The sequence below is a fragment of the Oncorhynchus clarkii genome, chromosome 13 (genome assembly GCF_045791955.1).
Source record: "Oncorhynchus clarkii lewisi isolate Uvic-CL-2024 chromosome 13, UVic_Ocla_1.0, whole genome shotgun sequence".
Lineage (NCBI taxonomy): Eukaryota > Metazoa > Chordata > Actinopteri > Salmoniformes > Salmonidae > Oncorhynchus > Oncorhynchus clarkii.
The window spans coordinates 60,559,183-60,583,532 of NC_092159.1; the positions used below are offsets into that span (position 1 = coordinate 60,559,183).

The 24,350-nt window shown below is 41.8% G+C and overlaps 2 protein-coding genes across 2 annotated transcripts in view; both read left to right on the plus strand.

The window, feature by feature from the left end:
* The window catches only part of LOC139365189 (serine/threonine-protein kinase/endoribonuclease IRE1-like), a 31,349-nt gene extending 26,288 nt beyond the window's left edge, over positions 1 to 5,061 (plus strand). The window contains exons 16-22 of the mRNA XM_071102645.1: positions 28 to 127; positions 511 to 710; positions 937 to 1,084; positions 1,763 to 1,890; positions 2,035 to 2,158; positions 2,879 to 2,946; positions 3,036 to 5,061. Coding sequence (XP_070958746.1) covers positions 28 to 127; positions 511 to 710; positions 937 to 1,084; positions 1,763 to 1,890; positions 2,035 to 2,158; positions 2,879 to 2,946; positions 3,036 to 3,653 — 1,386 coding nt within the window. The 3' untranslated portion in view covers positions 3,654 to 5,061. The remainder of the gene's footprint in view (positions 1 to 27; positions 128 to 510; positions 711 to 936; positions 1,085 to 1,762; positions 1,891 to 2,034; positions 2,159 to 2,878; positions 2,947 to 3,035) is intronic.
* A 2,443-nt stretch (positions 5,062 to 7,504) lies between these two features.
* Positions 7,505 to 22,916, plus strand: LOC139365196 (sterile alpha motif domain-containing protein 9-like). The gene is made up of 5 exons (XM_071102659.1): positions 7,505 to 7,627; positions 7,792 to 7,838; positions 15,269 to 15,325; positions 15,430 to 15,540; positions 18,199 to 22,916. The coding sequence occupies exons 3-5, from the start codon at positions 15,322 to 15,324 to the stop codon at positions 22,716 to 22,718; spliced, it is 4,635 nt and encodes a 1,544-aa protein (XP_070958760.1). The 5' UTR covers positions 7,505 to 7,627; positions 7,792 to 7,838; positions 15,269 to 15,321; the 3' UTR covers positions 22,719 to 22,916.
* Positions 22,917 to 24,350: the final 1,434 nt, after the last annotated feature.

Genomic DNA, 24,350 nt, shown 5'->3' on the forward strand with positions numbered 1-24,350 from the left:
ATGCAGACTCTTTGTTTCCTCTTTCAGTATGTGGAGAGACAGGATTTTGATCGACATGGACTGGAGCCTGTGATGCTGCTGCAGCAGACCATGTCAGGACTGGCACACCTGCACTCCCTCAATATAGGTAATAATCACAAGATGTTTTTTTATTTTACCTTTAGTCAGTTAAGAACAAATTCTTATTTTCAATGACGGCCTAGGAACAGTGGGTTAACTGCCTGTTCAGGGGCAGAACGACAGATTTGTACCTTGTCAGCTCTGGGGTTTGAACTTGCAACCTTCCGGTCACTAGTCCAACGCTCTAACTACTAGGCTACCCTGCCGCCCCACTAGGTTTTAATATAGGTTTTCATGAAGAACAAAAAGGTTCTTACCATACAGTAATATTTTCAATAAGATTCACAAGACTACTGCAGCTGGACTAGGTACAGTAAACATCTAAGATCTCCTAGGTTACATGTTATTCTTCCAGTCTGATCTGATCTTCTCCACTCTTCCCGTCCCCAGTGCACAGAGACCTGAAGCCCCACAACATCCTGGTGTCCATGCCCAACGCCCACGGTCGGGCGCGGGCCATGATCTCCGACTTTGGCCTGTGTAAGAAGCTGGCGGTGGGCCGACACAGCTTCAGCAGGAGGTCCGGGGTGCCTGGCACCGAGGGGTGGATCGCCCCAGAGGTCCTCAGTGAGGACTGCAAGGACAACCCTGTGAGTGGTCCCTCTCGCTACTGGACACAAGACTGGTCCTGATTTTACAGATAGCAGCTGTCATGAAACAAAAGCCTGTGACTGTCGCTGTCTGATACTAATTTAAATTGATGTGAATGCAGTTCACTGTTACACACTTATCTTGCCTTTATCAAAGACATTGATTGCTAACCATCAACAGAACGCCATTATTGAACGCCCAACCTCTCTCTCTCTTCCTCTGTAGACGTGCACGGTGGACATCTTCTCTGCAGGCTGTGTGTTCTACTATGTGGTGTCCTGGGGATGTCATCCCTTTGGCAAGTCCCTGCAGAGGCAAGCCAACATACTGCTGGGAGCCTACAGCCTGGACCAGCTACAGCCCCACAAACATGGTGAGGACATCACTTCCTGTTCTCAGACCCACAGGAAGGCGGTGAGGGGAAGTTGGTGTAGGATTGGTTTGGAAGTGATTTGATTTAAACCAGGATGTTGACTGTCTAAGAAACAGTAGTTCCTTGCTAGTGAGCATCAGTTCAGCCTTTGAAAGTACAAAGAGAGCAATAAGTTTACATTGGACAGTTTTGGTAAAGGCAGTATTAGTTATTATAGACAGACGGGGTCCTGATGTTATTGCAATTTTGTTTAATGCAAACCCAAACATTGACAATCAGTTGTTTCACATCAGAGACCGCTGTTGTGGAAAATTTGATCCAAAGATTAGGCAGAGACTAATTTATAATAGTGAATCTTTAATGCAGACGAGAAGCTGCTAGGTAGATCCCTCTCTGATCTCAGTCAGGGAAGGAGCTCCAAGAGTAAATGGCTACATGTCCCTTATATAGTGGAAGGTAATAATACAATCATATTGTTACAAGTTATTTTATACAAGCAACAGTTCCAGAACACAATGGCCTGGTTTTAGGGTGCAGACATAACAGGAGTTATGAAATGCATAACATCACAGTCCAACACAGAACAATAACATAACCCTTGAGAAGTGACAATAGCTCACCCCAATTCTGCCACACTGCCCCATAGTGACTGAGAGTGTTTGGTCTTGTCTTTCCCAGAGGACATCGTGGCCACAGACCTGATAGAACAGATGCTGAACATGGAGCCCCAGAGGAGACCTTCTGCTGAGAGCGTGCTCAAACACCCCTTCTTCTGGAGCCTGGAGAAACAGCTGCAGTTCTTCCAGGTCACAATCAAATCCAATACTTTTCTAATTAAACTGTTCCACATAAATCAGTATAGAGATGCAACTGTGAACGGAACATTTTCCAATAACGACATTTTCTTTAAAAAAAATAAAAACCCATATTTCATCTTGTTTCCCCTGTAGGACTTGAGTGACAGGATAGAGAAGGAGCCGCTGGACGGACCAATCGTAAGGCAGTTGGAGCGAGGGGGGCGGGCCGTGGTGAAGTTGGACTGGAGGGAACACATCACAGTGCCTCTACAGACCGGTAAGAGACTGGACTGAGATCAGTTGTAGCTACAACCACATACCAGTCTTACAAGACTTTGTCCATGTCATGAGTGTAGACTGGTAAAGAGACTGGTCTGAGTTCAGTTTTAACCCTACTACTATGCTAGTGCCTTTAATAAATTAAAGGGTATATATTTCATTAAGAAATGATGACCTACTACAGTTTTAGTTGCCCAGTTAGGGTTAATGTTTCTCAAGTGCAGAAGAGATGTGAGTGTAGTCATTGATATAAAATGCAGTGACTGTGGATGTGGTTTGCATTTCCTGTCAATCCAGACTGCAGCATTTAGCTGAGCTCTTCTCAACCTGAAAGGCTGCTTTGCTTCCTGTTGAGTGTTCATCTGAATAGGGTTGTTTCATAGGGTTGTTCTAATCTTAATATGCCACTGTATGTGAAAGAAATGGTAAGAGAAGGTTTGCTGTGACTGTTGCATTCATGAGTTTTTAATTTGCATGTCAGTCATTTGTCTATTTAGCTTGTTGTTATGTTTTAGTTTTCATGCCTTGTGGAGAACTAGTCGGCTGAAGATTTCCTGACAGGTAGACTATATTTATAGGATATCTAACTTTAAACCAGGACATTGAGGTATTTCAATCTTGCTGTATTATGAGACTTTTATGATAAATGATACATTTTAGGATAAATTATTAGAATGTACTGTGTGGATTACTCATTGCATGTATTTTCTCTTGTCAGACCTACGCAAATTCCGGTCGTATAAAGGAGGGTCTGTCAGAGATCTTCTCCGTGCCATGAGAAACAAGGTATGGGTGTCTTTCCAGCTAAATGATGCGTGTTTACCTGATTTAGATGTCTGTGTATATGAATCCTTCTTCTTTTATCCCTCCTTTAGAAGCACCATTACAGGGAGTTACCAGCAGAGGTCCAGGAGACTCTGGGCTCCATCCCTGATGACTTTGTCTCCTACTTCACCTCCCGCTTCCCCCACCTGCTGCGCCACACCTACCTGGCCATGCGCACCTGTGCCCACGAGAGGTCATTCCTTCCCTACTACTCCAGCTCAGAGCAGCTCTCCTGGATACGGACTCCCTACACACACCCCGAGACCACCCCCCCGCTGCAGACACACACGTCGCAGCCAGAGGAACCCACACCGTCAAACACAGTACCCTCACAGCCTGAGGTGTCAAACACAATTCCATCCACAGCACCCATACAGTCAGTGACCGTATCAGACTCCACACCCATACAGTCACTGTCAATCACAACAACCCCCCCACAGTCAGTGCCAACCACATTACCAGCAGAGCCAGTATCATCCACATCATTACCAGTTCAACCAGTACAGCCTACATCACCCTCATCCACACTGCCAGACCTGCCTCCACAGACAGTGTTGCCCTCAGAACCCCCCACACAGTCAGAAACCCCCCTTACAGATCCCATCCCACCTGAGCCACACATACTGCCTGTGCCACATCCAGCCACACCGGACACGGAGCCTGCCTGAGAGCCGGCGAGGGGTGGTGGATGAGTGCTGCACAGAGGAGCATTGCCTTACAAGTGGACACATACTGTTGCTCTGTTGCTCTGTCCTGTGCTGGTGAGGACCAGGCCTGCAGTGCCTGGGAGCTGCCGACAGGGGGGAGCAGCAGCCCAAACCAAGTGCCTTTCCTGCTCGACTGAGACAAAATGGCTCCGAATGGAATCGTCCCAATGTCCCTCGAAGCATCAAGAAGCCAGGGCTGAAATGAACTAGTGGGAACTGTAATGTGTAGTACAGAGAGAATCTGTTTTATTTGCAATGGAGTCCCTCCTAATGTCAAGTATTGTGAGGTATTCAAGTATTGTTGGGCACAAAATACTTGGCAAAGCAAGGGAGGAATTCTTCTGTTGATGTTGTTGAAAGACAGGTCGACAATGGTAGTTTTACTGTGGAATCTTATTTCTCTTAATGAGCCTATTCACTGTAAAGAGGTGTATATTATTGTATAGGTGACGACTTGATAATGACTATCGTTGAAAATCATGAGATGTGGCCATTATGCCTTTTTTAAATATCACTGTGTTATGTAAGTGAGCTCTGTGAGGGTAGATGTGTCTGGAATAGTTTTGCTTCCTGCTGCAGATGCTGCTTTTCTCTCTTGAATCAATACTATTTCAGTGCCTGTCTTCCTGTGCAGGCGAGGACAGATAGTCCAAAGGGTGTTTGAACTGAACACTGGTAAAAGCATAATGTGTTTATCTTTTCTACTTATCTCTGATAGCTTTGTGCTGTACATAAGGCAATATGTGATCTGATTGTGTTTTTATTGCAGGACATCACCCAAAGTCTTGTTTGCTTGACCTCTGACTCACGAGGCCTTTACTAAAACTGGTTCAGCTATAAGTCATGACAGGATGATTTACAGAAAGCATTCACTTCACATTCTGGGTTTTGCTGTCAGAATGGTGTTTTCTCTCATCATAACTTTGATGAATGATGATCCAATGCACCATGTTTTATTCAATCATATTGTCTGTATAATGATTGGCAGTTAAATAGGTCTTCATTTATTACATCAATTAACTGTTATAGTTTGTTCATATTTTATTTTTTAAGTGAAATACGTTTACTTCAGGTTTATTTTTGTACTGTTCATTGTACATCAAAAACCCCAAGAATGTACAGTATTTTGTCTAATGCAAGCTGTTTAAAATTAAGTGAAGAGGGTTTTGTGCAAAAGTGAACAGATTATTTTGCAGTCTCGCCTGACGATGCCTTTTACTGTTAAGATTTCATTTCTAACATGCCATCCTGAATGCAAGAATAGTTTGTTTTATGATATTCCATTTTCAGTTTTGCAATTGTCTCCTTTTGCCAACATGTCTGCCATTGTTGGAGTGAAAATGCCAAATTAAATCAGCATTAATATCTGTTACTGTGTTAGTTTGCAGATATTTTGAGCTTGTGGGACTAATGCTGCATTCATAACCAAGTGGGAAGGTGGTATTTACCATATACCGACTGGAAAAAATCCACTTGAACGCACCTACAACTTCTAATTACTAGTGGGAAACTCATCGATAATCCCAGATCTCGACTTCTCCCACATGCTGACCTCTGACAACACCTACGAAGGAAGAGACTTCACCAACAGCAGTTTCGGCAGTTAAATGTAGCACAACATTTATAAAAAGCAATCTATTAACATTTTTTAACTTGAATTTGTTACCAACCATGAAAGCTGTACTTTTAGTTGGTGAATTATGATTTGGTGTAACAATGTATGCAGACCCTTTTCTATGCAACAGCTCCTATGTGTGTTTACCTGATTTAGATGTCCGTGAATATGAATCCTTCTTCTTTTGTCCCTCCTTTAGAAGCACCATTACAGGGAGTTACCAGCAGAGGTCCAGGAGACTCTGGGCTCCATCGCTGATGACTTTGTCACCTACTTCACCTCCCGCGCCACACTTACCTGGCCATGCACACATGTGAACAGGAGGCACTTCCTTCCCAACGGACTCCCTACACACACCATGAGGCCCCCCGCTGCAGACACACACGTCGCAGCCAGAGGAACCCACATCGTCAAACACAGTACCCTCACAGCCTGTGATGGTGTCGAGCACAATTCCATCCACAGACCCCATACAGTCAGTGACCGTATCAGACTCTACACCCATACAGTCACTATCAATCTCAACAACACAACCATATTGCCAGTATCATCCACATCATTACCAGTCAAACCAGTACTGCCTACATCACCCTCATCCACACTGCCAGACCTGCCTCCACGGACAGTTGCCCACCCAGCCCTCAGAAATCCCCCCTACATATCCTGAACCACCAGTGCCACACAGGACACAGAGCCTGCCTGAAAGCCAGGTGATGGGTATGGCACAGAGGAGCGTTGCCTTGGGGGTTTAGGCTGGGTTTCTGTATAGCACTTTGTGACACCTGCGGTTGTAAAAAGGGTGTTTTATAAATACATTTGATTGATTGATTGATTGATTGCCTTACGAGTGGACACATACTGGGGCCCTGTGGCTCTTTCCTGTGCTGGTGAGGACCTAGCCTGGGACCTGCCGACGGGGCAGCAGCAGCCCAAACCAAGTGCCTTTCCTACTCTAATGAGACAAAATGGCTCAGAATGGAACCGTCCCAAGGTCCCCCGATGCATCAAGAAGCCAGGGTGGAAATGAACTAGTGTGGGCAGAGAGAACCTGTTTTATTTGCAATGGAGTCCCGCCTTATGTTAAGTATTGTTGAGTACAAAATACTTGGCAATACAAGGGAGGAATCCTTCTGTTGATGTTGGAAGATTTAAGTCAACAATGGTAGTTTTACTGTACAACGTTCCCTCAGTGAGCCTTTTCACTGTAAAGAGGTGTATATTTTTGTATATGTGACTACTTGATAATGACTTGATCAATGAAAATCATATGTGGCCATTATGCCTTTTTTAAATAATACTGTGTTATGTATGTGAGCTCTGTAAGGGTAGATGTGTCTGGAATAGTTTTGCTTGCTGCTGCAGATGCTGCTTGACTCAGTACTATTTCAGTGCCTGTCTTCCTGTGCAGTCAAGGAGAGATATTCCAAAGGGTGTTTGAATTGAACACTGGTAGAAGCATGTGTTTCTTTTCTACTTTATCTTATCTCTGTTAGCGTTGTGCTGTGCTGTACATCGGGCACAAATAAATAGTGTTTTTTTATTTTTTTATTGCAGGGCTTAAAGCCGAAGTCTTGTTTGCTTGATCTCTTGACACACTAGGCATAACTAAAACTTGTTCAGCTACAAGTCATGATAGGATGATTACAATGTATTCCCTTTACATTCTGGGTTATGGGCTTGAGTTTCTTTGTCCATTCTTTGATGGAGGAATTATATTTAATTTCTCTCATCTCATATTCCTTAACGATGATCCAATGTTTTATTCAATCATATCCATTGTCAGTGAATAACATATTAATAGGTATTTAATGTATTACATTTAACTAATATTCTAATATTTTATTTATTTTGTAAGCTGTTTTTATGTACTGTCCATACTACACAGTTTCAGAATTTTCTCATTTTGCATTGCCAACGAATATGCAGCTGTTTTAAGTGAAAAAGCCAAATAAATCAGCGTTATATTTGTGCCTTTTGAACTTTACATTTTTGTCAGTTATTTTTGGGACTAAGCAAACATAATATATTCATTATTGCCTGTTATGTAACGGACTTCCACTGCAAGCCTGAGGGGGTCCATGCCAAGTTGTCAGTGTCATAACTCTCCTTTTCTCCTAAACGAAACTTACGGGATCTGACGTAGTTCGGGTCCATGGTTTTGAGCGTTTTAGCATTCGACACCAGCTATCAAGTACAGCAGCAGAAATCTACCAGTTGAAAAGAGTCGTCTTCTATCACACTGACAATTCTAAAGCATGAAAGACGTGCGGCGAATTAAGAACTAAACATATTTATGTCGGCAATGGAACAATTTAAAGAGGTGAGAACTATATCAATTATAGTCTACGCTTGTCGAGAGTGCTCTCCAACAAAGGAAAGACACATTCTTAGCCCTTTATTTCTGTTTGGTGTAAAGTGAATGGAAAAAAACTATATTGAAGTCTTATCTCTGCAATCTAAAACTGGAGTATATTTTTTTTCCAGAGGACAACATCCCCGCCAACGTCTGGTTCATCTTCGCCCGCTCATTGGTAAACCCAATATTTGTTTTTTTTGGAGACTACAGATTAAACTGAATTTTTATTAAAACGATGTATGTTTTTTTAATTTTTTAATTTCACCTTTATTTAACCAGGTAGGCTAGTTGAGAACAAGTTCTCATTTGCAACTGCGACCTGGCCAAGATAAAGCATAATAGCAGTGTGAACAGGCTATGTAGCTAATGTGGGCTATGTAGCTATGTAGTTACTTAGAGTTTCTTGAACATCTAAAAATACTAACTGTAGCCAACGTTAATAGGCTTGAGCCATTTTATTTGAACCCGTGCATTGGCCTGCATTCCCTTGTGATTTTATAATCAACTAAACTTTTTAGCAGCTTCGTTGTCTTGAAATAGGTTATATTTCAAATATTCGTTTCAATGTCTAGCTATGGGCATGTCCACAATCTTTCAAAGTAACCAATCAAGCATCATCTGTTGGAGATGTAATATTTGTGTTGTGGAGAAATGACCAGGCAGGAGACGGGAGTACAGTTAGTTTTCGTTTATTCAAAACCCCTTGTGCTCTACAGTTCCCGGCACCCCAGTGCGCATGTGCATTTCCTATTAGGTGTAGTAACGTAACACTGCCGTAATGCATTACTGCTTAGTAACAGCATAGTAACTAATATAAACAGATGTAGATCCCAGATACCACAGGAGACACAAGTGAAGTGGTGAATGAGGTGAGCTTCTCCTCCAAAGAGTACCACAAAATGAGTCATACCCATAAAACCTAGCGGTCAAACGGAAATGGTTCAAATCGTTTTTAAACCATTCATTTTTCCCATAGGGGATTTTAGACTCTTATGTGTAAATTTACCCTGGTGTAACGTTTTGATAACTGTAAATCTCTCTCGGACAAGGTGACTTATTAATATATTCGCTGGTATAAAAAAACTGAAATGCTAATTAGCTGCCAATGAGGCTATCCGACAGAACTACAAATACTATCTGGACGAGACTGCTGAATCTAGGCAAAGGTAAGAATCTCTGAATTAACTATCTAATGTTAGCAAAATGTAGTAATGCATAAATTGGTCACATTTATAAAAATAAAAAACTATTTTGGTCATGTTTTAAAATAAAACTACCTGTTAGCAAAGGTGTCAGCTAGAGAGACATGCATGTATTTGTAGTCTTGCATGATGTCATTAATTATCATTTTTCGAATCTGAGAGTAAATAGAGCTGAATGTATTGATTTAAAAGTCACCTCGTCTGAGAGAGATTTACACAAATATCAAAACGTCACACCAGGTTAAGCCTACACAAAACACGGCCCTTGTTTTAAGTATTTCTAAAATGGGGAAAACGAATGGTGAGAAAATCATTTAAACCATTTCCCTGTTTGACCGCTAGGTTTTATGGGTATTATGACACATCCACTGTGGGGATCTATAAAGGGAGCCACTCACCTGTAAACTGAGGTTCGTTCAGTTTGCTTGAACATTTGCTACGTTGTGAAACGGTTTGTACTGAAGGACACGTGTTCCCTAAACGTTCTTGAATGTTCTTGAACAGACTGAGGTACGTTTGCTCCGGTTTGTTGGGTGTAGCGAGGTGTGGCTTGAAGCAACAGGTGACGTGAACTCAGCAAAAAAAGAAACGTCCTCTCACTGTCAACTGCGTTTTATTTTCAGCAAACTTAACATGTGTAAATATTTGTATGAACATAACAAGATTCAACAACTGAGACATAAACTGAACAAGTTCCACAGACATGTAACTAACATAAATGGAATAATGTCTCCCTGAACAAAGGGGGGTCAAAATCAAAAGTAACAGTCAGTATCTGGTGTGGCCACCAGCTGCATTAAGTACTGCAGTGCATCTCCTCCTCATGGACTGCACCAGATTTGCCTGTTCTTGCTGTGAGATGTTACCCCACTCTTCCACCAAGGCACCTGCAAGTTCCTGGACATTTCTGGGGGGAATTGCCCTGGCCCTCACCCTCCGATCAAACAGGTCCCAGGCGTGCTCAATGGGATTGAGATCCGGGCTCTTCGCTGGCCATGGCAGAACACTGACATTCCTGTCTTGCAGGAAATCACGCACAGAACGAGCAGTATGGCTGGTGGCATTGTCATGCTGGAGGGTCATGTCAGGATGATCCTGCAGGAAGGGTACCACATGAGGGAGGAGGATGTCTTCCCTGTAACGCACAGCGTTGAGATTGCCTGCAATGACAACAAGCTCAGTCCGATGATGCTGTGACACACTGCCCCAGACCATGACAGACCCTACATTTACAAATCGATCTTGCTCCAGAGTACAGGCCTCGCTGTAACGCTAATTCCTTTGATGTTAAACGCGAATCCAACCATCAACCCTGGTGAAACAAAACCGCGACTCGTCAGTGAAGAGCACCTTTGCCAGTCCTGTCTAGTCCAGAGATGGTGGGTTTGTTCCCATAGGCGACGTTGTTGCCGGTGATGTCTGGTGAGGACCTGCCTTACAACAGGCCTACAAGCCCTCAGTCCAGCCTCTCTCAGCCTATTGCAGACAGTCTGAGCACTGATGGAGGGATTGTGCGTTCCTGGTGTAACTCGGGTAGTTGTTGCCATCCTGTACCTGTCCCGCAGGTGTGATGTTCAGATGTACCGATCCTGTGCAGGTGTTGTTACACATGGTCTGCCACTGCGATGATGATCAGCTGTCCATCCCGTCTCCCTGTAGCGCCATCTTAGGCGTCTCACAGTACGGACTAGAGGTCGACCGATTAATCGGAATGGCCAATTAATTAGGGCCAATCAAGATTTCATAACAATCGGAAATCTGTATTTTTGGGCGCTGATTTTGCAGATAAAAAAAAAAAAAGTACATTTTTGTTTTTTATACCTTTATTTAACTGGGCAAGTCAGTTAAGAACACATTCTTATTTTAAATGACGGCCTAGGAACAGTGGGTTAACCGTTCCTAGTTCAGGGGCAGAACGACAGATTTTCACCTTGTCAGCTCGGGGAACTATTCTTGCAACCTTACAGTTAACTAGTCCAACGCTATAACCACCCGCCTCTCGTTGCACTCCACAAGGAGACTGCCTGTTACGCAAATGCAGTAGAAGCCAAGGTAAGTTGCTAGCTAGCATTAAACTTATCTTATAAAAAACAATCAATCAATCATAATCACTAGTTATAACTCAACACATGGTTGATGATATTACTAGTTTATCTAGTGTGTCCTGCATTGCATATAATCAATGCTACGCTGGGGGATGATTTAACAAAAGCGCATTTGCGAAAAAAGCACAATCGTTGGACAACTGTACCTAACCATAAACACCAATGCCTTTCTTAAAATCAATACACAGAAGTATATATTTTTTCACCTGCATATTTAGCTAAAAGAAATCCAGGTTAGCAGGCAATATTAACCAGGTGAAATTGTGTCACTTCTCTTGCGTTCATTGCACGCAGAGTCCAGGTATATGCAACAGTTTGGTCAGCCTGGCTCATTGCGAACTAATTTTCCAGAATTTTACGTAATTATGACATAACATTGAAGGTTATGCAATGTAACAAGAATATTTAGACTTAGGGATTCCACCCGTTAGATAAAATACCGAACGGTTACGTATTTCACTGAAATAATAAACGTTTTGTTTTCTAAATGATAGTTTCCGGATTTGACCATATTAATGACCAAAGGCTTGTATTTCTGTGTGTTATGTTATAATTAAGTCTATGATTTGATAGAGCAGTCTGACTGAGCGATAGTAGGCAGCAGCAGGCTCGTAAGCATTCATTCAAACAGCACCTTCGTGCGTTTTGCCCGCAACTCTTCGCAAGCACAGTGCTGTTTATGACTTCAAGCCTATCAGCCTAATGGCTGGTGTAACCGATGTGAAATGGCTAGCTAGTTAGCGGGGTGCGCGCTAATAGCGTTTCAAACGTCACTCGCTCTGAGACTTTGAGTAGTTGTTCCCCTTGCTCTGCAAGGGCTGCGGCTTTTGTGGAGCAATGGGTAACGCTGCTTCGAGGCTGGCTGTTGTCGTGTTCCTGGTGTTCCTGGTTCGAGCCCTGGTAGGGGCGAGGAGAGGGACGGAAGCTATACGGTTACACTGGAAATACTAAAGTGACTATAAGAACATCCAATAGTCAAAGGTATATGAAATACACATGGTATAGAGAGAGAGAGTCCTATAAATACTATATTAACTACAACCTAAAACCTCTTACCTTGGAATATTGAAGTCTCATGTTAAAAGGAACCACCAACTTTCTTATGTTCTGAGCAAGGAACTCAAACGTTAGCTTTTTTACATGGCACATATTGCACTTTTACTTCTCCAACACTTTGTTTTTGCATTATTTAAACCAAATTGAACAAGTTTCGTTATTTATTTGAGGCTAAATGTATTTTTATTTATGTATATTAAATTACAATAAGTGTTCATTCAGTATTATTGTAATTGTCATTATTACAAATAAATAAATACAAATTGGCCGATTTAATCGGTATCGGCTTTTTTTGGTCCTCCAATAATCGGTATCTGCGTTGAAAAATCATAGTCGGTTGACCTCTAGTACGGACATTGCAATTTAAGGCCCTGGCCACATCTGCAGTCCTCATGCCTCGTTGCAGCATGCCTACGGCACGTTCACGCAGATGAGCAGAGACCCTGGACATCTTTCTTTTGGTGTTTTTCAGAGTTAGTAGAAAGGCCTCTTTTGTCTCCTGTTTTCATAACTGTGACCTTAATTGCCTACCGTCTGTAAGCTGTTAGTGTCTTAACGACCATTCCACAGGTGCATGTTCATTAATTGTTTATGGTTAATTGAAAAAGCATGGGAAACGGTGTTTAAACCCTTTATAATGAAGATCTGTGAAGTTATTTGGATTTTTATGAATTATCTTTGAAAGACGGGGTCCTGAAAAATGGACGTTTCTTATTTTGGTGAGTTTATTTTACGGGCAGTGGCAATGCTGGAATTGTTCCACAACCCAACCGCTCCCCATTTTTAACTGGTCATTCAGTAAAGCGCCATTTCCGTTCAATTGAACATTCCAGGTTTTAAAAACGTACTGAACACATTCCTGGTCATTCTTGCTTCTCTTCCTTGTGGATGTGACTGCATCCATTAAAGCTCTCCTCAGCATGACTAGATTTCTAGCTTCCTACTGAGCCATTCTCTTGTTTGGTTAAAACCTATGTTTACTCGTTTGTGAATAACCCACACTCCGACCAGCAATATGCTGGTTACCTTAGCCATAAGGCAGTTGCTAGCTATATAATGCATTACTAGCTTCATGGCCGTGGCATTCACACTGTGCTATGCCTAACTAGCATTACCTGTGAGGCTTCTAACTAGCAAGCTAGCCACACTAGCAGTCCTACATGCACATAGTGGCATACACCTGGCTAGATAACTTGGAGTTCCCTACCTGCTCAGGTAGTGTTGCTATCACGCATGTGAAGGCTAATTCACAACAATGCTGAAAAGCCAACTAGCTACTGGCCAGCTTGCTTCTCTCGTTTAGTACACCTCACGATGCTATGGTGATATGAGACTCAAGACCGGAGAAACACCAATATTCACGCAGTTGTCTTCGGCTAAGGTGGTACTAGCTAGCGAAGCTATTAACCAAATAGGTGAACCCTAGCTAGCTAACATTGCTAAAGGCCCTCTCACAAAGTACATAAAATAAATAATATGAGCACGTCTTGTTTAATGACACCGTTCACACCAATTTGCAAATATCGTCCTACTGCAACCCGAAAGTTATTTATTCGGAACAGGTTAGATATTGTTGTCTGGGACACTGCCACTGACAGGTCTGTGGGTTCCTTGTGTGAATGAATTTATCTTTGTCTAAATGTTTTATGTTTGCAATGCAGCAATGTATCTATTTAGCCAATGCATGTGTTTCTATTTTGAAATGGTTGTCAATTTCATCTTCATGTAGCATATCACCGCTGTCTCTAGCCTATTTTCCGCCCTCTAGGAAACTATGGCGCGCTGTGCATGGCTTGTGAGGAGGAGAATCTGAATGCGATTTGCCTCTGTCTTCTAGACTACCCAGAGTGCAGGAGCCCCTTCAACACTCTCACTGTAAAGTGGCTGGTTTGTGAGAAGTGGTGTGACCAAAACAGTTCACTGTTTAGATCCATTTAGCAGCTTTCTCGGCCTGTCATCTAGACTTTGACAACTAGAGTAGAGTAACACCCGCAGTTGTGTTTCATGAAGGAAGCATGTCGCTTACGTCTAATGTCGCTTACGTCTAGTCGCTTACGTCTAAGGTCGTTTACGTCTAAGGTCGCTTACGTCTAGTCGCTTACGTCTAATGTCGCTTACGTCTAATGTCGCTTACGTCTAGCCGTTTCACATCCGTTACACAGTCACGTTAATTTTCAGTTCTAAGTTAAAGTTTAAAATATGTAATTTACGGACGTTGAAAATGTCTATTCTTTAGGGTTGTCAAACGATTAAAATAGTTAATTGCGTTAGTTAATTGAGATTAATCACGATTATTGAAAACATTTGAATTTGCTCAAATTTGGCCCTGAAAGTTTAGTTTTTTTTTTTTTTAAGCAGTGGCAGAAAGAAAAAAACATAGCTCCTGTGACATTGGGCATAACTTTTACATGATTTTGGCTAGAGTCATCAGCGACGTCAGCAAGCATTGACTGTAGCTGTGTTCTGTGCTTAACAGCTTCCGTGCGGAAATGCGTGTGTTTAAAAGGATCCGTGCAGTGAAGAAAATGGAGATGCGATTAACGCCGACGGACCAACTCAATTTGGCCTTGTTTGGGGTGGACCTCATTAGAATAATACCCAGTGTTATTTGCAAGTGTATATTTTAAAACATTATGTCGATAGAGAATATTGTTGTAGTTAGTGTTCGGTTGGTTGTGTCTATAAACATGATCACTGCCAGTTCTTCAGCTTTTGAAATGGCTAATATAAGTGCAAGTGGCAGATGAGAGCAATAATAAATCAATCGGAACCAAATATTTTTGGGATTGGACATAATACTTTCATCATTGACATGAGATGTCAGTGAAATTGGTTACGGTTAAAATTTGACTTTATGAAACCACAGCAAAAAATACAGATTTTTATCTTTCACGTAGAACTGAAAATGAACATGGCTTTAATGTCAGACACCATTTCAACACCCAGAGGAGTCGTCTTTTCAACGTCCCTAAAATATGTATTTTAAACCTTCACTCACAACTGAAAATGAACATGGTTCCAATGTCAGATGTTATTTCAACATAATTTAAGGTAATTTTGCTTACTGGGCTACCAAGAAAGAAGACATTTAAAAATATATATTCACAGCCTACTAAAGGATGTACTTCTTTTGTAGTTTTGTTAATTTCAAATATGTTTCACTGAGCAACACACAGTAGAAAAACAAGCAGTGCTATTTTAGATGATGTAGTTGATTGATTAATAGTTACTATTTTCCTCAGACTGATTATGCAAGACCCTACACAGCAGTGAGCTCGTAGACTGAAGTGCAATAATGGGTAAGAAATAGTTTGAGATATTGGTGTAATGATGTTTTTATATTCTACTAATACTTCATATAGGTAATAAATCAGTTATTTGATTTTTCTATTATATTCTACAGCAGAGGAACCTGATGAACTGCCTGTTGAAAAATGGACTGACTCCAACGTGAGCTCTTGGTTAAGAACTATTGGAGTGAAGGAGCAATACATCAAGAAGCTTTATGACAGGGGTGTCAAAGTCAAATGGACGGAGGGCCAAATAAAAAAATCAGCTACAAGACGAGGGCCGGACTGTTCGAATGTTCATTGAAAAATTTTTAAATGACGCATATAGTCTAGTGAACCTAATTGAACCTACTGAAAACCTAACAAATATATTACAATATGATCAGATAAATAAAGCAATATTTTCTTATGGCTCTGTCAGTAATCTTTAATTTTCAACAGACACAAAAGACAAATTTCCTTTATATAAATATCCCCATAACATGAACATTAAATGAAAGAAACCGGTATTCAAGGCACCATCAGTAGACTATATTTTCTATTTTAGCAAAAGTGGGCTAAATTTACTTCAAAGAAAAAACAATAATAGCAATTTTCTATCATCCACTCAACTGAAATATTTTTAAAATATAATTGGATTGAAATACAAAAAAATAAAGTGCAAAAATCTATTAATCAAAAACAACACTTTGTTTAAGGAGAAGTAACATGCAGTGAAAACAAATATTAAATTTTAACTTTTAAACTTGAACTGAGTAAAAACTCTAAATATGTGATTGCACAGTAATGTTCACTTGTTTGAGGTTGAGGGTGATACTTGGTGGTGTCCCATCTTTTCCACAAGTTCATCAATGTTCGGGGTAAGGCTCTGAGCTGAAGAAATCCTCAGAATTGAGTGGAGGTGTTCAGCAGTAAGTCGACTTCTGTGTGATGTTTTGTTCAGGTTCATCAAAGAAAACAGTTGTTCACACAGGTATGTGCTGCCAAACATAGACAACGTTTGAGCAGCCTGGATGCGCAGCTGGGGCATTGTGCCGGGGAGGAAACGGGCGAACTCCGCAGCACCCACTGCCGCATATTTTGCCCTCAGTGCATCATTGCATTGGAGGTCAATCAACTCCATTTGGAGGTTTGGTGGTGAGCTTTCCACGTCAACAGCAAATGGGTTACCGAGCAGTTCCAACCTGCTTTTTTGTGCTTCAAAGTCAGCAAATCGGCGTCGAAAGTCAGCGGCAAGCATACCTATTTTATCAGCCAACTGTGTGCTCGGGAACGCACTGGTAGAGAGCTTCTCTTTCATGGTCTGGCAGCTGGGAAAGTGGCTCAAATTTTCTTTCCGCATCTGCGTCTCCCACAGAGTCAGTTTGGTTTTAAATGCCTTCACTGTACTGTACATATCAGAGATGACACGATCCCGACCCTGCAGCTGCAAGTTTATTGCATTCAGATGACTCGTAATGTCACACAGAAAAGCCATTTCACACAGAAACATTTCGTCTCGGAGTTGTGTTGTGTCTTTCCCTTTGCTGTCCAAGAACAGACAAATCTCCTCACGAAGCTCGAAACATCTTTGAAGCACCTTTCCCTGGCTTAGCCATCGCACCTCTGTGTGATAAGGCAAATCACCATGCTCCGTTTCTAACTCCGTCAGAAATGCCTTGAACTGGCGGTGATTCAAACCTTTGGCTCTGATAAAGTTAACTGTGCGCGTGATGATGCTCATTACATGCTCCATTTTCAAGGCTTTACCGCACAACGCTTCCTGGTGTATGATACAATGATAAGCTGTCAGCTCACCTGTCGCGTTTTCCTCTTGCATCTTTTCCCGTATCTTCGCCACCAGTCCGCTCCTGTGTCCACACATCGCAGGTGCTCCGTCGGTTGTCAAACCCACGAGTTTTTCCCAAGGCAGCTCCATCTCATTTACACATCTTGACACCTCTTCATACAAATCATGCCCCGTAGTTGTGCCATGCATAGGACGTAAAGCCAAAAACTCCTCTGTCACGCTTAGGTTGGAGTCCACTCCGCGGATGAAAATTGACAACTGGGCAATGTCAGAAATGTCGGTGCTCTCATCCACAGCCAAGGAATATGCAATAAAATCTTTTCCCTTTTTCACAAGCTGCTCTTTTAGATTGATGGACAACTGGTCTACTCTCTCGGCAATGGTGTTTCTGCTCAGACTCACATTTAAAAAGAGTTGCCTTTTTTCTGGGCAAACTTCGTCACAAACTTTAATCATGCAGTTTTTGATGAAATCCCCCTCCGTAAATGGCCGGGCTGATTTAGCGATCTCTTCTGCCAAAATAAAACTGGCCTTGACAGCAGCCTGGCCTTGTGATTTGGCTTTTTTGAACAGAGCCTGTCGAGATTTGAGGCCTCGTTTTAATTCCTCTGCCTTTTGTAGCCTTTGTTCCATGTCCATATTCTTGTTTTTGTCCGCGTGTTTCGTTTCATAATGTCGTCTCAGATTATACTCTTTCAGTACCGCCACACTTTCTCCACACAGAAGACACACAGGTTTTCCAGCTACCTTCGTGAACATATACTCCGACTCCCACCTTGTTTGAAACCCCCGGTTCTCAGTATCCACCTTCCGTTTTGCCATTTTTGATGGGTATCTGAAAGTTAATTTTACTGTGATGCTGACGACTGCTGTGCCAATAAATATTGAAATGAAGCAGCCTACTGCTCGGTGCGTCACCTTTGCATTGTGGGAAATGTAGTATTGGTGCGTGTAAAAGATCTGCGGGCTGCCGGCTTGCTGCGGGCCGGTTCTAATAATAAATCAAGATCATCCCAGGGGCCGTAAAAAACCTTCTTGCGGGCCGGATGTGGCCCGCGGGCCTTGACTCTGACATATGTGCTTTATGAGGAAGAGGTAGATGGGATAATTCTCCTTGTACTGACTGAGGACTATCTGAGAAAAGAGATTGGAATGAAATCAGGACCAGCTCTGTTGATCATCAGAAAGAGAAATGAGCTTATAGACACCAAACAGACAACTCGGGGCAAGGAAAAGCCTCAAAGTAGCAACAATAGTGAACAGGAAAGTAAAAAGAAGAAGCAGGGATCAGCTCCCCAGATTCCAGAGACAGATCAAGGTCTTTCAGAGGAAGAGAAACAAACTCATCAAGGACAATCTGTTGAGGACAATGTGTTAACCACGAAGAGAGACTGCAAGCCACGGCCATTTGGCAAAGAAGGCATTGATTTCACATATGTCAAACATAGTGTTCTGCAACCTGAATCTGGTGTATTTGATCTGATATCTCCCTGTCATGAGTACAAGTCACTTGACAATGCTGCCAAATTGGACCGCACAAGACTACAGGCAAAATTTGCCAAAGAGGTTCTCAAATTCGGTAGTGGCTGCATGAATATCAGATCAAATGGCACAATACACTTTGGTGTGATGGACAGTAGGGATGATGCCGGCTATGTACACGGTGAGATAATCGGTGTTCTGGTTTCTGAGAAAGATATATATGTTGATGCATTGGATCACATTGAGAGGAGTTTCTCCTCTCGCTCTGACAGCGAGCATGTGCGACAGTGCATACGTCCACCTCAGTTTATTGAGGTCATGGACATAGAAAAAAGGTATGTGGTGGAGGTTGATATTGTTCCCTCCATAAGCATTGTTAAAAACCGAGTGTACTCTGTTCGCCTGCCGAACTTCAAAGAGTCCTCTAACAAGATTGAGCATGAAAAGGAAACAATCTATCGCAGGGTAGGATCAAAAACCGAGCCAGTGAGTGATCAAAATGACTTCTACCAGCGAGTCAGAGACAGAGATGCCCAAAGAGAAGAGGCTGAGCATTGTCGATATGTTAACACCCCGGACATCTGCCAAGACCTTGGAAGGAAACTCACCATGCTGATAACCAGTGGCAAGAAATTCATTGAAAAGGAGAAATGGTACATTCTTGTCACTAACCAGTTCCAACCAGATGACTTGAGCAGCATTGCCTTCTTGCTCAACATGAACATTTTCTGTGTGTTCGATTTTGACCCTGATTCCAAAGTGTCAGGATTCTGCAGTAAATACATTCAGCACCATGCTGCAAATATGCATTTCATGCAGAACTACAAAATCCCAGATGGCATGAGCATTGGAGACTTTGTGAGTCACCTGCATTTGTTTGAGCAAACCAGCTGGATCTTTTGCAATGGACGGAATGACTATCAAGGAAATGAAAGTCCCTCCGATGAAATGACATGGATCAAAACAAAAATGACACTCCTCAGGGATTCCGTGTCACTGATCTGCAAACAGATTTTGCCAAAAGGCACATTCACTGTGATCTTCCTTCTCACCTCCCCAGTCGAGAAACCACTCATGCACACCTTCAATGTATTCTTCACTGACATGGAGGGTCATGATGACATCATCTGTATCTCAGAATTTGAAGACAACTATCAGAAATGGCAACACTTTGCTGAGCTCTCATGTGGAACAGAAACTGTGAACCGCTCCAGTGTTGTTGGGATGAAAATGAGCCATGTGAATGCCACACTTCAACGTATTCAACATGTCACCACTAGAGCAACCAAACATCTGTCTACCCATGTTAAAGGACAGTGCCCTTTTGAGACCCGTGACGAGGAAAGGATGTATTCTCTAGAGATTCTCAGTGTTTACCATTGTGATGAAAGTAGTGATGACTTTATCGAGGCAGAGAAAGAAAACATTGAAAGACAGTTTTACCATGGGGGCAGAGTGAGCTGGATGAATTTTTGGCTTGCAGAGAAGAAGTTTGTGGGGGATGTCATTCAACGGGATGCCTACTGGGACGTCTCAAAACTTCTCAGCGACACTCAGAAGTGGAGTATAGACCAATTAGCTGTGAACAGTATCAACATCTACCATCACCCAGGAAGTGGTGGAAGCACAGTGGCAAGGCAGGTGCTGTGGAACAATAGAAAAGACCTAAGATGTGCTGTTGTGAAACCGTCATACTCTGCTACCATAGTCTCTGAGCATGCTGTTCAACTTAGAGAGTACGAAGAAAAAGATTCCCAGAAATGCCTCCCAGTACTCCTGTTGGTTGAGGACTGTGACAAAGAACATCTGGATGATTTGAAGCATGAATTAGAGGTTGCAAGCTACACTAAAAAAATTGCGCAAGGAACACTGTGTTTCATTCTGTTGAGCTGCAGACGATCCCATAACCCAGAGAAGATGTGCAAGGACTTGCCATTGCAGAATGTAGCTGTCACTCACAAACTATCAAAAGAAGAGAAGAGACAGTTTGCTGGGAAACGGCAGAAGCTTGAAGAACAGTACCAGCCAGAATTCATCTTGACATTCGTCTTGATGAGTGAAGAATTTGAGCACAAAAAGATTGTCAAGTATGTTGAACAATTTGTGAAACATCTGCTGCAAGGCATTGACCATGGATCTGTTGTCACTCGCCTCATTCGTTATGTGGCATTGCTGAACACATATGTTCAGAACTCCTTCATTTCCCAGTCCCACTGTGAAACTCTGCTAGCTCTAACTATTCACATGGATAGGTTTCGCCAGCATACGTTTGAGAGATCACTGAGTGAGCCGGCCAAACTCGTCTTCATACACCTGAGAGATGACAGAACATATATTGAATCAATCCGAATCATTCATCCATTTGTAGCAAAGGAAATTCTCCAGCAGCTTTTGGGTGACCACCAGCAAGGTCAAGGGACTCAAGGCAGATTAGCAATGGATCTTCTTCATGAGGATGTGCTTTTCGAACACAGGTTTGGAAAAGAGGATTACTTGAAGTTTCTGCGAGACCTGTTCATGAAGCGTTGCAGAATAAGCAAAGGTGATGAATCTGACAGCTTTTTTTCTCCACTCATTGAGCATGTGAGTAAAAATGATGGCCCTGACAAGGCAATCGAGCTCCTCAAGGAGGCATATAAACGTTTCAACAAAGATCCATTCTTTGCTCAGCAGCTTGCCCGTCTGAACTACAGACACAACAAATTTGAAGAGGCAGAACAGTGGGCAGAAATAGCAGGCAAAAAGATGCCTAACAACTCCTACATCCTGAACACCAAAGGTCAGGTCTACAGGAGCTGGTTCAATGCCAAGTGTAAAGCAATAGAGAACGTCCCAAAGACCGTAGAAAACACAGCTGATGCAGTAGAAACTGCACTGAAAGCTATGGAATGCTTCCAAGAATGTGAGCAGGTCGCAATCGCAGACCATAACTCCATGAACAATTCAGGCTTTTTTGCAGCTGTTGAAGTCGGATTCAGCTTGTTAAAGCTAATTTCCTCACTGCGTGTGTTTTCAAACAAGGCACATGGTCATTCAGAAAGTTTGAAGTACTTGCTCACAGACTATGTTCCTGAAGAAGTCAAGGAACCCTGGGAATGTTTTCACAGCAAACTGAAGAACCTGCAAACTACTCTGCACGAATCCCTTGATTGGATCTCAGAAGACCTGAGTTACTTTCAAGCTGACATTGGTGCGGATGAGGAGGAGACTATTGAAAGTTCTGAGATGAAGATATTCAATCCCATGAAGTGGTTAGTGAGACAGGCCTCCGAATATGGGAAGTACTTCAGTGACTTTTCACTCAGCACTGCCCAAAAAACATCAGAGTCCAACCTAGTCCAAACTCCTTTCACAAAACGCATGATAATCTATCGCCTTGGTGGTGGAAATATAACCACAATCTTATCCCTCCTGACTCACCAGAAGGATAAAGACCAAGTGAAAGTGCTGGAAGATATCATATTTCTGTATCCTACCAACCCTCTGAGGGTGAGGATGGATCAGATGGATCTGGTCAATTACATAGCATCTCACGTTGCCCTAAGCTGCCTTTCTACTCTGTCTCCAAAACTGGCTACTCTCAAAGATCTTCAGAAACTTAGTCAGCAATTTCCTAAAGAGAAACAGAAATGCCTTTCAAGTGCTCTTTTCTTACTCACATTGCTGTTTTGGCCAGAAGAGCATGACACGGATCAAGACAAAGAGAGCAAATATGACATTGTACAGTCAGCTGTTGAATTCCTGAAAAGAAGCTACTGGACCAAAATGAAGGATATTCCACAGCGAAAAAGGAGGATTTACACGCATTTTTTCCTGGGGAATGGAACTGGATGGGAGAAGATTGTCCACAAAAGCAAAGTTGAAATGACCACAAAGCTCCTCTCTGTGTCAGTGAAAAGAATGAAGTGGTTTCGTGGGGAAATGTGGACAACACCAGTGATCACAAAGCTGTTTAAGCGTGTCTCTGGCTGGACAGAAGATGGAACCGTCTACCTTGTGGGTCCTAAAAAGAAGTTCACTATCCATCCACTGTATGCAGCGTCAGTTCCCTATGGCAATGAAAATGTCACATTCTACTTGGGCTTCACATTCAGAGGACCTGTTGCGTACAACATCACTGTGAAAAAGTAAGGTCGCAATAGAAGGTAGAGAGGCCAGTTAGACAGATGCTGCCAGACAAGGCAGCCTGTTATTGAATATCTCTTTTTGTACACTTTGTCAACACTTTGGACCAACAAAAATGTATGTACAGAACTTTTACAACACAAATATATTTAATGGTTTTGGTTGTTGAAAATGTGTTTTCAGTTTGTCAGACGACTATGACTGTAATGCTTCCGATCACAGAATGTAGCCTACATACATGGCTATTGTGTATATATGTTTGAATAAGTTATAGCAAGTGAAGTCCTTTTGGACCGACAATATTAAAGGAATTTGTTGTGAACTTATGCAGATATGAGATGTCTTTTTTTGTTTCATTCTTAAAGAACATTGTATATCTTTATATTATAACTTATCTTATTCATCAAGCCTGTGTAATATTATATGTATTGTGACCAAACAGTAATCTATTATGGCTAATCAACCGGGTACTTTTCTCATACATTTTCTTTTATAGTTTACCATGTGAAATGGCCCCCTCTATAACATTTTCAAATTCATAGGAATTTTTATATATTTTCTTCTAACCAGTTTCAATATTATGTTGCCTTTTTTGTATGATGACTGTTTTGTATGGTGACTAGTGCAAAGATGGAGTTCATAGGACCACATAATGAAAACAGTTGAGTTCAAACTACCCACCAGCAGGTATGTAGGCTGAAGTGCAATGCTTCTGACACTTAGAACTGTGATGGACAGTGTCCATTGTGTAAAGTCTACGGAAATGAACTCTGGTTTGTCAACATAACTTCAGTGGTCAACCTCAACTAGATGTCCCATTCCTTCTCTGAAGACCAAAATGGCATGAAGCCAAGGTGTATCCACGACATCAACAACACATAAGTGAGCATCTCGTCATAGAATCATAGCTGGATATTTTACCCTCTTGTTGCAAACTCAAAGTGTATTCAATAGTAGTCAAATATTTTCCTCAATATGAGGCATGCAGATCAAATATAGTAGATGTATGACCAATCAGATCAAATATAGTAGATGTATGACCAATCATTGTTGTGTATTATTAATGGCACATCTTTGTTAATTTCAGCACAAAAGTGTGTTGTGTTTTTGTCCTACATTCATTTACTGTAATTGCACAATTACATTGATTGAGGATCTCTATGTAATTGAATGTGATTGCTTTTATTAGATGTTTTTATTTATTGTGCTGAATGTTATTGTTTTATACGTGTATGTTGTTTTAATATTCTGTTTTTATTGTAATGTGTACAAGGCTCTCTTGTAAAATATATTTTAATCTCAATGTGACTCCCTGTTTAAATAAAAAACGGTATGCAGTTGAAAACAATGAACATTTTGTCAGGAGTCAACTGTATTTCACAATTGATATGACCAACGCTAACATTCACAATCCACTGCATTGTTGTCAGGATGTGCAGTAACAGTCACAGATCACTACATAGTGAAGCGCAGTGTTCACCTTTGACCTTCAACATTTCAGGGACCTTTGTTAAGGAGAAAGACTTCTAACAGCTGCTTCCAACTCTTATAAGTAAATGATTCCACTAGAGGACATGGAAGACCTTCCTCATCCTGGTAAGAGAGGTCTCATCACAAGCCTCAGTAAGGTTTATGGAT